This window comes from Stenella coeruleoalba (genome assembly GCF_951394435.1).
Source record: "Stenella coeruleoalba genome assembly, chromosome: 14".
Taxonomy (NCBI): domain Eukaryota; kingdom Metazoa; phylum Chordata; class Mammalia; order Artiodactyla; family Delphinidae; genus Stenella; species Stenella coeruleoalba.
In genome coordinates, this window is record NC_137160.1 from 86,563,529 (window position 1) to 86,578,521 (window position 14,993).

The 14,993-nt window shown below is 43.3% G+C and overlaps 1 protein-coding gene across 3 annotated transcripts in view; it reads left to right on the forward strand.

Annotated features, from left to right (window-relative positions):
* The window catches only part of GLT1D1 (glycosyltransferase 1 domain containing 1), a 100,543-nt gene that overhangs the window by 23,328 nt on the left and 62,222 nt on the right, over positions 1–14,993 (forward strand). For all 3 annotated transcript variants that reach the window (XM_079941950.1, XM_079941952.1, XM_079941951.1), the window contains 2 exons: positions 4,696–4,801; positions 12,161–12,212. In XM_079941950.1, the coding sequence (XP_079798076.1) occupies positions 4,696–4,801; positions 12,161–12,212 (158 nt within the window). The remainder of the gene's footprint in view (positions 1–4,695; positions 4,802–12,160; positions 12,213–14,993) is intronic.

Below are 14,993 nucleotides of genomic sequence, written 5' to 3' on the forward strand. Positions count from 1 at the left end.
TAGGGTCTTCGTTGCTGCGCACGGGCTTCTCATTGCGGTGGCTTCTCTTGTTGCGGAGCACAGGCTCTAGGCGTGCAGGGTTCAGTAGTTGTGGCATGTGGGCTCAGTAGTTGTGGCTCACAGGCTCTAGAGCACAGGCTCAGTAGTTGTGGTGCACGGGCTTAGTTGCTCCACAGCATGTGGGATCTTCCCGGACCAGAGATTGAACCCCTGTCCGCTGTACTGGCAGGCGGATTCCTAACCACTGCGCCACCAGGGAAGTCCCTACGGCATGAAGAGTTTTATCCTGAATGTTTTTGATGTGTATTTCTTAACTCAAAGTCTAATTTTCAACAGTTAAAAATGTGACTCTTTCACAAAATACAGAAGTGAGCACATAGGAGAGAGTTTATTCAACTGATTTATTAATGAAGAAACTACTAAGATACTAAAGCCAGTTTAAAGAGCATTTGAGGGACTGAGATTTTTTTTTGAATTTTATTATTTTTTTTATACAGCAGGTTCTTATTAGTCATACATTTTGTACACATCAGTGTATACATGTCAATCCCAAACTCCCAATTCATCCCACCACCACCCCCAGTTTCCCCCCTTGATGGCCATACGTTTGTTCTCTACATCTGTGTCTCTATTTCTGCCCTGCAAACCGGTTCATCTGTACCATTTTTCTAGTTTCCACATATATGCGTTAATATACAATATTTGTTTTTGTCCTTCTGACTTACTTCACTCTGTATGACAGTCTCTAGATCCATCCACGGAGGGACTGAAATTTGAATAGGCTAGGATTAGGTTAGCTGCAGAACTGGTTATGTCCAGCAGGGCAATCAACCGTAAGCTTTGGGGCTTTCTTTTCTTTTCTTTTCTTTTCTTTTTTTTCTGGCTGTGCTGCATGGCATGCGGATCTTAGTTCCCCAACCAGGGATTGAACCCATGCCCCCTGCAGTAGAAGCTCAAAGTCTTAACCACTGGACCACCAGGGAAGTCCCGAGGGTTGCGGGGAGCTATCTTTGCTACTGTGTTAGTCAGGGTTTTCTAGAGAAACAGAGCCAAGAGGAGATATAGATATAGATGCAGATGTAGATACACACACACACACACACACACACACACACACACACACACACACACATGTATGTGAAGATTTATTATAGGGATTGGCTATGTGATTATAGAGGCTGAGAATTCCCACAGTCTGCCATCTGGAAGCTGGACACCCAGGAAAACCGGTGGTTTCATTCAACCCGAGTCTGAAAGCCTGAGAATTGGGGGGCTGACGGTGTAAGCCCCAGTCTGAGTCTAGAAGCCCAAGAACCAGGAGTGGTGATGTCCGAGGGCAGGAGAAGATGGATGTCCCAGTTTAAGCAGAGAGTATGAATTCACCCTTCCTCCCCCTTTTAGTTCTATTCAAGCCCTCAACGGATTGGGTGAGGCCCACCTGCATTGTTGAGGGAGATCTTCCTTCCTCAGACTACAGATTCAAATGCTAGTCTCTTCCAGAAACATCCTCCCAGACACATCCAGAAATCATGTTATACCAGCTCTCTGGGCCTCCCTTAGACCAGACACATTGACTTCTAACATAAACCATTACAACTGCAGCAAAGTGATTGGCATCTCTGCCTGCAAAGTATTGGATGCAACTGCACAGAGCATGCGCTCTTAATTAATAGTAAATACTGAGGTCAAACAGCAGTACCTTCTCTTAGAAAACGAATCCACGGGGACCTTTAAACACTGCTTCTGGAATTCCCTGGTGGCGCAGTGGTTAAGAATCCTCCTGCCAATGCAGGGGACACAGGTTCGAGCCCTGGTCCGGGAAGATCCCACATGCTGCAGAGCAACTGAGCCCGTGCTCCACAACCACTGAGCCTGCACTCTAGAGCCCGCGAGCCACAACTACTGAGCCCGCGAGCCACAACTACTGAGCCCGTGTGCCACAACTGCTGAAGCCTGCGCACCTAGAGCCTGTGCTCCGCAACAAGAGAAGCCACCGCAGTGAGAAACCCGGCACCACGATGAAGAGTAGCCCTTGCTTGCCACAGCTAGAGAAAGCCCGCGTGCAGCAATGAAGACCCAATGCAGCCAGAAATAAATAAATAAAATAAATCAAAAACAAAAACAAAAAACACTGCTTCCTTGGACCTTGAAAGGATGTACATGCAGTCATCCTCTTGGCTTCAGCTACAATTTTTGGATATTTCTTCTTAGCCCTCCCAAGGCCAGTTTGACTTCACTGAGAGCCCAGTGGCCACCGAGTAGAGGCAGGGCAGATCATTTTGTTGTTGAGCCGTGAGTGGCTTTTTCCAAATATGAATTAAATAACCTGGCAGTGGCAGCTTTTCAGGAGGTAGTATGTCACCTGAGGCCCCCAATTACCTACAGTAATCATCATATGGGGATAACACTTCACTTAGCAAAATGTGTCAACTTCTGAAATTTTCAGACGTCTCATTGCCAAAGGTGACTTCCTGTTTCCCTGCACTGTATCAAACCTTATTTAATCTTCCAGCTCTCTCTCTTGCTTCCCACACCATAGGAAGTTGGACCCTCTCTTCATATGCAGGCCTTACTTTGTGTGTGTGTGTGTGTGTGTGTGTGTGTGTGTGTATATATATATATATATATATATATATATATATATATATATACACACACACACATACATGTGTATATATATATATATATATATATATATATATATATATATATTTTTTTTTTTTTTTTTGCGGTACGCAGGCCTCTCACTGTTGTGGCCTCTTCCGGACGTGCAGGCTCAGCGGCCATGGCTCACGGGCCCAGCCGCTCCGCGGCATGTGGGATCTTCCCGGACCGGGGCACGAACCCGTGTCCCCTGCATCGGCAGGCGGACTCTCAACCGCTGCGCCACCAGGGAAGCCCTACTTTGTATATTTAAGTGCATAACTTAGCGATCTTTCCACATCAGTGCTTATGCTGAAAACCGGTCACTCCCAGTAGCTGGCTGAGAAGAAAATCTCGTGGTTTCCTGAACCTGGCTTCTTAATCAGACACTTGATGCTGCCTGTTCTTTTAGGTTCAAGCCTAAAGCATGTTCTCAACAAGAAACAGGAAGAGATTAGTCAAAACCTTAATTTCCCTTTGCTGTGTGACGTATTCATAGATTCCGGGAATTACAGATGGACGTCTTTGGAGGCCATTATTCTACCTACCACAGACCTTTCTCTGGTGCCCAAAGATTCAAGTCCATCCCACATGCTAAAATCATTCTCCCCATCTCAGCATCCCCCAAAGTCTAAGCCCATGGCAGAAGAGGAATCATCTCTACCACACTCGCCTTTCCGTGTCTGCCTGACTGTTTAGTATTTTTGGAAAAGGTCACACCAGTCCATAGTAAGAAATGCAAACACTATAAAGTGTTATAGAGAGAAAAGAAGTAAGTTTCTCTCCTGTTCCAAATCAGTCGCCTTCCGGGTTCCTTCTTTTTTCTTTTGGCCACACCGTGCAGCTTGTGGAATCTTAGTTCCCCAGCCCGGGCTTGAACCTGGGCCCTCAGTGAAAGCATTGAGCCCTAACCACTGGACTGCCAGGGTCCCCTCTATAGAGGCAACAGCAGCTAGGTTTTTGCTGTTTATCCTTTCACAGGTGTTCTTTGTACAGAGAGATGTGTGTTTATTGTTTTCCTACACACCTATTGTGTTAATCAAAATGCACTTGATTTTTTTTTTTAAGTTTTCATTTGAGTTTTTTACTCACAGCCTTTCTGTACCTCTTATGTGTTATTGGTGAGCTTAGTAGCTAAAGGCTGAATTCTTCGCAGTGAAGTGAGAGACACTTCACCAGAAAGAGAAAAGATAGATAGAATCTGCTCATTTGCGTGACAAACACTTCTAAGGCAAATACAAGGACAGATCTGTACCTTCTCCACTTACATATTGAATCTCAGTAGAGATGGCTTGTTTGAGAAACCCCAGTATGGACGGAAGTTAGATCTGGTCTGTTTAGTGGTTTGCCTTTGCTCTTTTGAAATTTTTATTGACCTTTGGAAGTCCTTCTGGGAGCCCTGTGTGGTGAGCACACTGTTTAACTTGACCTGTGCACTCTAGGTGCCTTGTGAAATGACCCAGCCAGGGAATGTGCCTTCCATCAGCCCAGGGCCCTTCATTCAGAATAAACACGCTCCCGGGGGGAATCCTTTTCCATTTGACGCGCGCAACATCTCCAGTATTTTTGGTTCCCATATATTTGTGCCCTCCACGTTCTATCATTGCTGTTGTACTGTGTGTGCCTGAAGATACAGTCTGTGTCTCTTTCCTCTCCCTCTTGGTTCCTTGCCAGCACGGTGACGGTTACTATGAACAGCAGATCTAAATTTGAAGCCCTCTTTTTCTGTCATAAAAGCACCAGTAGCTCCAGATTAACCCATTTCCGAACGATACGCTTGGCTTTGATGGATGGAGGCCAACAACATTTTTCATGTGTTAAAATTGAAAGCAAATTGATTTAAAATCGTCTTGTCTCACGTGATTAACCCCATGTCATGTTCTTAACAGTGACACCTGTTCTATTCAGAAAGCTGTGGGTAAAATTCAACAAACCACCAAATCTGCCCCCTATGTTGTGGGAACTTCAGTTTTTGATATCGTCGCTTTGGGATGGTTACCAAGGGGTGTTTCCGAAGGTAAACTGTGCTTTGTTAATTATCCTATTTTGCAGGTCATGGAATTCCTTTTGGAATCATCTTTGGTGGAACTGATTTAAATGAAGACGTTAAGCAGGGAGAAAAAAACAAAGTGATGGGAAAAGTCCTAGAAGAAGCCAGGTAAGACTTAAGAGAATTTCACAGGAGTTAAGCATCTAACCCTTTTGGTTGAAATTCACTGACACACAAAGACAGAGGAAACCAGTAGTTTGGGAGGCTTACATCTTTCCATGTAGAATCAATTTCTTTCTTTTTGTTCATCTTTCCTTTCATTTGGTGCCTGTTTATTTTGCCACAAATAGTCATTGTAAACAAGTTATTGCACTTGAATAGTTCTTTGACTGCAGTTAATATTGGACGCACGTGCTTAGAATGTTCTGAGTGGTGGAAGAAACAGAATTCTTGCTAAGAGATGAGATGGATAAACTCAAGCTTTATTAGCGCACAAGTTGGGGTTGACTTTGCATCAGGTTTGCCCAAGTAGAATATTTTTTCCAGTTTCCTTGAGATACGATTGACGTGCAGCCCTGTATAAGTTTAAGCTGTACGACATAATGATTTGACTTGCGTACTTGAAACGATTATCACAGGAAGTTTACTGAACATTCATCATTTCGTATGGATACAAATTCAAATAAATAGAAAAAAAAACCTTCTTTCCTTGTGGTGAGAACTCTTAGGATTTACTTGCTTAACTTTCACGTATAACATGCGGCAGGGTTAATTATATGTATCGTGTTGTACGTGACATCCCTAGGACTTCTTTGTCTTACACCTGGAAGTTTGTACCTTTGGTTGCCTCCATCGAATTGCCCCTTCCCCACTCCCCGCCTCTGGTCACCACGAATTGGATCTCTTTTTCTCTGAGTTTGTTTGTTTGATTGGTTGGTTTTGAAGTATGATTGACCTACAGCTCTCTGTTAGTTCCTGTTACACAACATAGTGATTCAATATGTGTCTACATTTGAAGGTGATCCCCACGGTAAGTCTAGTTTCCATCTGTCACCATACAAAGATGTTACGTAGTTGCGTACTGTATTTACTGTCTATCGATCTACGTGATTATGTTAACTTGCTGGTCTCTGAGTTCAAGCACATTTTAACAACGCTGCCTTTTTACTTCCCCACCCTGCTCCCCCCCAACATTTACTGGTTTTGACGTCGTACGCATTGTACATCTTTTTGTTTTGCATCTCCCTGAACTATGTAGATTGTGGTACACAGGTGATTTTCCTACTCTTTGTCTTTTAACCTTCCTACTAGCTTTGTACACGCTGATTTACTACCTTTACTGTATATTTGCCTTCACTAACAAGATGTTTTCTGTGGTAATTTTCATGTTTCTAGTTGTGGCAAGAGGAATCTCTTTGACGTGGCTCTTAACCTATACGGGTTTCTGGGCTATATATAAACCATTTGTGAGAGCAACCAGCGAGTGGGTTTCTCAGTAGGGTCACTGTGGGTATTCTGGGCAGGATAGTTATTCATTGTGGGGCTGCCCCGCATGTCCCAGACTCTGGACACTGCGTGTCCACAGCACCTGCTGGGTACTGCAGCAGTTAAACACACCTGCGCACATTTCTAGCCCCTGGGATGGGAGTTATTGCCCCTGCTGAGAACCCAGAGCTGTACTTCCCAACCTTCTTCATGTCAAGGCATTCTTAGAAAATGATAATATCTGTACAGCATTCTGGAGTGAACTGGGAGGCTTGGTGGGGAAACAGAAACACCCCATTTTCTCTTTATAACAATCACAGTCATAATAACTAACATCATAATAAAATACAAATCCTCTCTGTTCATATAAAAATTGTGAAAAAAAGAGCTAATGAAATCGAAAGAAGAAGTATACATGCGTACCCAAAGCAAAGCAAAGCACTCTTCTTGGCGGGCTTTCTGGGGTGATTCCACGGAAGCGTTGACGTGGGTGGATGTGGTCTCTGCCCCCCATGCACCCACTGGCTGCTGATGATTCAGAGTCTCACCTGCCATCGAATCACCCTGAATTCACAGCTTACTGAAAACCCAACCAGTACTGTTGAAGCATCCTTTCAACTCTAATAAATTTTTGAATCATTGTGGGAAACAAAAAAAAACAAAACAGGTGATGAATTTTTAAAATGTGGAAACACTACTTATTAGTTTTTTAACCACTTTACTGAGGAATGACTGCCATGCAAAAAGCTGTACGTAATCAAGGCACACAACTTGATGAGTTTGGAGATCAGTGTATACCTGTGAACCCATCATCACAATTTATGCTGTAACCACATCCATCACCTCCAAAAGTTTACTCCCACCTTCTTTATTTTTATTATTATTTTAATTTTTATGGTAAGAACACTTAACAGAAAATCTACCCTCTTAGCAAATTGTTTACCTACAGTATTATTACCTGTAGGCTCTCTGCTGTACAGGAGAGCTCTAGGGCACGTTCATCTCGTACAACTGAAACTTTGTGACCTTTGACTAATAGCTCCCTGTTTCCCCCTCCCTCTGTGTCCCCCTCCCCCAACCCCTCCCATGCTACTCATGCTTCCACGAGTTTGACTGCTTTAGATTCCACGTGTCTGTAGAATCATACAGTATTTGTCCTTCCACATCTGGCTTGTTTTCCTGAACATAAATATGTCCCAGGTTCATCCATGTTGCTGCAGATGTCGAGATGTCCTCCTTTCTTAAGGCTGAAGAGTATTCTAGTGTGTGTGCATGCCACGTTTTCCTTATCCATTCGTCTGTTGATTGGCATTTAGGTTGCTTCCATGTCCCCAGTAAGTGGCCAACCATGAATTTTCTTTTTTCTTTCTTTTTTATTATTATTATTATTATTTAACATCTTTATTAGAGTATAATTGCTTTATAATGGTGTGTTAGTTTCTGCTGTATAACAAAGCCATACTAACCATGAATTTTCTGTGCTCGTCTGTAAGCCTTGCATGGCTGAGAAGCCATGGGAATCCAGACGTCTTCAAGTGTGTGTAACTGTCTCATTTCTGATCCACACCAAGGACAGAACCCCAGGTTCTATTTTGCAGCCTAATTTTTTTGTGGGGAAAGATAGGTGTCAATCTTGCCTCTTAAAACTAGGGTTACAAATAGATGGCATTGCATTTCAGGACACTCCTTCTTCCTGAAGACTTCCTGGACATAAATGTGGAAATGCACCCTTTTTAAGATAGAGAGTACGCTCCGCGTATGTGTGTGTGTTTTACAATAAATGAAGGTATTAAAACAGTGTTGGCTCACCTCGAAAGGTGATCTATCATTATAGGTTTTCTTCTTGTTGTTCTTACACCCTAAGAATTTATTGCCTTTACATTCCTGCAGTTTGTAATGCACTATCTCATAGAAGGAAAATCATTCTGCTTGGGAGAAACAATGTGGAATGAATTCATCTTATGATATTATCATTAACATTATTCATTGTGTGGTTAGTAAAACACACATTGATTTTTTTTTTTTTTTTTTTTTTTTTTTGCGGGCCTCTCACTGCCGTGGCCTCTCCCGTTGCAGAGCACAGGCTCCGGACGCGCAGGCTCAGCGGCCATGGCTCACGGGCCCAGCCGCTCCGCGGCATGTGGGATCTTCCCGGACCGGGGCACGAACCCGTGTCCCCTGCATCGGCAGACGGACTCTCAACCACTGCGCCACCAGGGAAGCCCCACACATTGATTTTTATTTGGGGATATTGATTGGAGTTAGTGGGCAGGGAAGTTGCGTGAATCACAGATTTCTTGTCTGACACAATACAGCACACTTTTCTGTAGAACAAAGCATTGAACTTGTCTAGCTTTATAATGAGTGTTTCATTTAAATAGTTTTATTTTCCCTATAAGGTATATTTTTCAACTTTTTTAGTATTGAAAACTTTTCCTGTATGGTATAGTATGGGAACTTATTTTAGCATCCACTTTTGGGCTTATGAATATTATAATAAGTATTTGGTAGTTATAAACACCAAAATTAAATAAGGAGTATTTGAAATTTGTGGAAATTGTTTAGTGAAGTCTTATCCAGGTGCATATTAGAAAAACTTAACATTGCCCAGCAAATGAGCAAAAGAGAGTTTGTATGAAATGAATTGCCTCACAAATACTCTCACGATTACGGAATCAATGGCATGTGAAGTTACTGTTGTGTAGGTCAAAACCGGTTGAATGTTGGTAATTTCATATGCTTTTTCAGTGTTACTAAAGATGTTTTCGACAAATAGAACTCTATGTCAACGTAAGTGTGTTTTGAAATGGCAGTGTTCAAGCAAAAGTGCAAAAGTGGTACTTTTATATTTTTCCTAAAAAATGTGTTATTTTATTTTATTTTTTATGTTACCTTAAATAGTATTTTATTTTTGATTGAAGTATCTAGTAGATTTACAATATTGTGGTACTTTCTGCTGTACAGCAAAGTGATTTAGCTTTACATATATGTACACTCTTTTTTAAATATTCTTTTCCATTATGGTTTATCTCAGGATATTGAGTATAGTTCCCTGTGCTCTACAGCAGGACCTTGTTTATCCATCCTATATATAATAGTTTACATCTGCTGACCCCACCCTCCCACTCCATCCCTCCCCCAACCCCCCTTCCCCTTAGCAACCACCAGTCTGTTCTCTACATCCGTGAGTCTGTTTCTGTTTCGTAGATAAGTTCGTTTGTGTCATATTTTAGATTCCACATATAAATATCATATGGTATTTGTCTTTCTCTGTCTGACTTACTTCACTTAGTATGATCATGTCTAGGTCCATCCATGTTGCTGCAAATGGCATTATTTCATTCTTTGTTACGGCTGAGTAGTATTCCATTATATATATGAACCACATCTTCTTTATCCATTCCTCTGTCGATGGACACTTAGGTTGTTTCCATGTCTTGGCTGTTGCAAATGGTAGAAATGTGTTATTTTAAATATCTTTATCTTCCAAGGATCTTTGGGCTAGAAACTCTCTTAAAAGGTTATCTATTAGGTGGATGTAAAGCCAGACCCCCTGTTCCTATATGAGGAGCCAGAAGAAAGACCTTGTTATCTGTGGCCCTGGAATAAGTGGCGTGTCTTTCAAGTTAGCTCCAGTTCGCCCCTCTGACTCCGAAAACATTTTCATACGCACCTTTGAGGAGAACCTTCCCAAGACTCTCATCCTTCCCTGCCATCTTAAACTGACGCTGTAGCTCCTCCTGATGCCTCATCTTGGGTTCTGAAATGAGCAGGACGTGATGGTGGGGACAGTCACATGGGTGGGGGACAGTCACAGTCAGCCGCCGGGCTGCCGTGCACACAGAGTCCGCTCCTCACACCTGGGACATTTTCCTGTTCTTTCCTCCCCCTCTCCACCCATCCCTCCCCCTCACCTGCTTCCTGTTGGAATTTAAGGCAGAACTGTTCCTTCTCTTACTTATACACATATACAGGCAGCAGGTATTTTTGCCCATCTCCTGGGTGCCAGACACTCCAGGGGCTTGGGAGGTGGCCATGAACAGAGCCGCGTTCCAGCCCATGTGGAGCTGACATTCTCACCGAAAAGTAGAGCATCACGCTTGCCAGATGAGTGGCTGTTCATAAATGCCGTTATGGGGTAAATTGCTTGGTCTTTGTGTTATTGACCTTATTCTTTGTTCGTTGGCTGTTCTTGCTTTTGGTGTCATTTTTTTTTTCTGAAAGTTTTAGGCTGTCAAATAATTTGTTCACTGGCCACGTGGGGCGCCCTAATGTTTTGCACAAGTCCCAGTAGTGGTGTTAGTGCTAGTAGAAAATAATAATAGCAGATGTTTATCAGATGTTAAATGAATTAGGGACCAGGAACTGTGCCAGGCAATTTACATGCTTAATTTGTTCTTTGTTTGGTTCTTAAGTTTCTCATTTTTGCGGACTTCCGCAAAGGAAGGCTTCTGCACTCTCCTTGCAGTCGATATTTAGTTGCTCTTCTCTCCTTTTTATCCTCGTTTCTTGGAGTAAAGTTGATGCCCTCAGAATACAGTTTATTTGTGTTTCTTGCCAATGTTCGGGGGACGTGGAGAGCATCTCATAAGTGATGCCAGCAGTCTGATCCCTGCTGGGCTCAGATGCAAGGTCTGGTGTGGTCTCGTCCTGCTTTCTCACGTTTATTCTACCCAAAGGGACGGATTCCATATTTCTCCCTTAAGTAAGAGGCATGCGATTGGCTGTGTCTGCGATTGCTGGCTGGTTTGGGGAGAGTGAGGAGGGGGAAGAAGGAAGGCTTGGAGAAGACACAGGCAGGGGGACGTGAGCTCCCCTTTCCAGGTCATGCCAGTGGGGAGGAATCATCTATTAACGGTTCTTTTTTTTTCTTTCTTTTTTTTTGGCCACGCCAGGTGCCGCTTGCGGGACCTTCGTTCCCCGACCGGGAATAGAAACCGGGTCCCGGCTGTTAAAGCTCTGAGTCCTAATCACTCAACCGCCAGGGAATTCCCTATTAATGGTTCTTGGTTGCAACAATTTTCTATTTCTACCACTCATACATTTGTTAATTGGAATTCTACTATAAGGAAGAGTTGTCTGTTTGACCCCATTTACTTACTCAGTTATTTAGTTACATCAACACGGACCCATGGCTATTTATTTTATTTGACTCTATGGGTTACCCATCACTCCTATTACTTATTTTGGTGCCCAGATCACCCCAGCCATGGCCATTGGAGATATTTTGAGTTGACTCCTGCATCCTTTCGACAAGCCCTTGCCATGTTTTGAGCGCTTTCTTACTTTCTGGCCCCAAAAGATATTCCTGGTTCATTCCACGTGTACCCAGTCCTGCTTCTGGAAACCGCCATTTCTCGATGAATGGGGACATTCAGTAAATCTTGAACACTTTTGCCAGTTTTCCTTTGGCAAAGCCAGTGGACCGGATCACCTGCCCCTGAATATTATCTAAGTTCCTTGCCTCTCTAGTGCATCTTGTTTTCTGTCTTTTTTTTTTTTAATAAATTTATTTATTTTATTTTTGGCTGTGTTGGGTCTTCGTTGCAGCGCGTGCGTTTCTCATTGTGGAGGCTTCTCTCCTTGCAGGGCGTGGGCTCTAGGCACACGGGCTTCAGTAGTTGTGGCTCACGGGTTCTAGAGCGCAGGCTCAGTAGTTGTGGCTCACGGGCTTCGTTGATCCACGGCATGTGGGATCTTCCTAGACCAAGGCTGGCACCCGTGTCCCCTGCATTAGCAGGCGGATTCTTAACCACTGCACCACCAAGGAAGTCCCTCTGCTTTCTGTCTTTATCTCTGCTTCCCTCACCTTCCCTGAAGGAACAAGAAACATAGGAAGTTTTGAGCTTCATTTGTTCATTTTCTGCAGACAGAACTTTTTTTTTGGATGTGAGTGGAGATGAAATCTAACAGCCAATGACCACGACTAATAAAGATTGATCGCACTGTAAATTCAGCTACTTACCTCCAAAGAGCTGTTTCACAGTTATGTTAATTAGATTCTGCCCTAATCATTTGCATTATTTTTGCTCACTTTTCTAGATTCGCTGTCGCTTTCACGGAGTCAATGAAGGAAACGGCACAAAGGCAGTGGGTACGTGTTCATTTCACGTTTTGATTTGGGTTATGCTGGCAAAGTTGCAGGATCAGAGAACAGAAAGGCAGTTTTAGTAGAGCTGACATGGTTCCCATCGGCACCGCCCATGGTGGCCACAGCAGTGTATTATGTTTCCCATATGTTGATTTTTTTTATTTGGGTAGATACTCTTAGACCATCCCTGATTTTTTTTGTTGTTCTTCTTGAATTGCAAAAATAGCTCAATAGCCAGCTCTTTTCTTTTTTTTTGTTTGTTTGTTTTTGCAAATCTCTCTCTCTTTTTAAAAATAATTATTTATTTATTTGGTTGCACTGGGTCTTAGTTGCGGCAGGCAGGCTCCTTAGTTGCGGCATGCATGTAGGATCTAGTTCCCTGACCAGGGATCGAACCCGGGCCACCTGCATTGGGAGCGCAGGGTCTTAACCACTGCGCCACCAGGGGAGTCCCTGCCAGATCTTTTCATGTTTTGTCTGTTTTCATTTTATGTGCTCAGATGGGATGATTTACGGACTAGACTGTAAATGTTGCAGCATCCTTGTACACGTTGGGAGTAGCAATCCCTTAGGTGGCAGCTGGAGTTTCCTAGGCTGGACTCTTCATTTGAAGGGCTTTAATGAGTAGAGGGCTTTGTAGCTCTACAAGTTAATGCATTTATTGACTTTTAAAATTCATTATGACTTGTGGGGGGGGGGTGAAATGAGCTGGCGGGAATCTGAATCCTCCGTGGGGAGTTCTGTAGAGGACTGGTGGGGCTGGTGTCTGCAAAACTAAAGAAAAGGCCAGCTGAAAGGTTGCTTTCCTCCGGTGGATCGTAGGCACGATGCTGTTTTCTCAGATGGTGACCCCTGCAGTGCCCCTGGACCACCAGCGTTGCTGGTCCTTGTGCTTTACCAGCAAACCGTTGTGCACAGCACTTAGGCCCTTGTCATCTGGAGGCATTATTCCTGTTGGTGGCATTTTACAGGCTGTGCACATTCTTTATCTATAGGCTTTCACTTTGTAACATCAAACGCTTGGAAACGGCTGCAATGGGACAAGGGCAAATGCAGTATTTTGTGGGACTGGTCGACCTTTGCCAAAGCCCAGAGTACTATGTGCACGTGAACGTGAAGATTCCCTGCAACCAGAGTGTGCATATTCTTATTTTTGACCTCAAACTCCCCAGGCAGAGAATCGAGGGTGCATTTTTCAGTGCAATGTAATGAATGAAAAACGGCAAGCTTCCTGGCTCCGAGTTTCGTGTTTGTATCAGTTTGACTGTCCATCTGCCTTACGGCAGTGATGTACCAGTGGTTCTCAAAGGGGGGGTCCCTGGGACTCTTTCAGGATCTGCACAAAGTCAAACCTATTTTTGTCATAATGCTCAGACATTATTAAAGGCATGATGAAAGGCAAAAACCTTTTTCACCATGTGAAGAGCAGTGGCGAGGAAAATGGCTGACGCCTTCATCGTCATGAAAGCAGGAGTACCCATCTGCACCGACGGATTATTCACCATTACCCACTTATAGTTAAAAAAAAAAAAGAGCCAGTTTTTCACTTAAGAATGTCCTCGATGAAGCATAAAAATGATAAATTTTTATCAAACATTAACCTCTGAATACATGTGTTTTTTTTAACGTTCTGGGTGATGAAACAGGAAGTATGTGTCAGCTCTTTCTGCTGCCTCTGAATGAGGGATGGGGGTTATCTTGAGCAAAGGCCCTGGTGCAACATTGGGGTCGCAGACTGAACCAGCCATGTCTTAACACAATTTTTTTATCTGAAGGACTGATAACCAAACTATGGTTACTCAGACTTGGGCGTTTGGCGCTCATTTTCTTAAAAATGACTCAAGTGAGTGAGTCACTTCAAGAAAAACAGCGGGCAGTATCTGTTGCCAATGATATCATTTAAATTTTAAAGCAAAAATTAGAATCTCGTAAGCCACCACGAAGTGGACAGCTTCCCCTTACATCCTTCCCTGATGAGATCAGTGGTTGTGTTAACAAACGTGAATTTTTTTTTTTTTTGGATGCTGTGTAATGAAATGGTTCAACATTTGCGAGATCTGCGTCACTCAGTGAACCAATATTTTTCAAATGACTAATACGTGGCATCACAGAATCATGCATAGATAACAGATCCATCAAAGTGCAAGACAGACCTATGGATTCGAAATATCAGGGTATGATACAATTTCAGGTTCCATATTGCGACTAACCTTTAAGAAGCTACCATTTGTTGAGTTTTGGTGTCATGTCCAAGACTAATACCTATAATGATCTGAAAAGGCTCCTTAAAGGCCCATATTAAAATATTCCTCCCCTTTCCAGCTACCTGTCAGCAAGAAGCAGGATTTTCTTTATACACTTCAGCCAGAGCAACATATGGAAACAGATTGAATAGAGCAGCAGATATGAGACTCCAACTGCCTTCTGTTAAGCCAGACATAAAAGAAAGCTTTTCCCTGCTGAAGCAAGTTTATCCTCCTTGATTTCCCCCCCTTTCCCTAACTTCTCAGTTTTAAATGTCACCTTTGTCTGTAAAACCTGTGGCCCTCCAAACCTGGTACAGATGTGTTCACTGCTGTATCAGTTATTTTTGCTGCATAACAAATCACCTCACACGTAGTGCTTTAAGACAGCCATTTATCATTTATGCTTTGTGTTGTCTGGGCATTTCTGGCCGGGGTCAGCTCAGCGGGGCTGGGTAGTCCAGCATGGCTTTGCTTACATGTCGGGGCCTCGGCTGGGATGGCTGGGACAGTTGGTGTTTCTCTCCATGTGGTCTGTCGC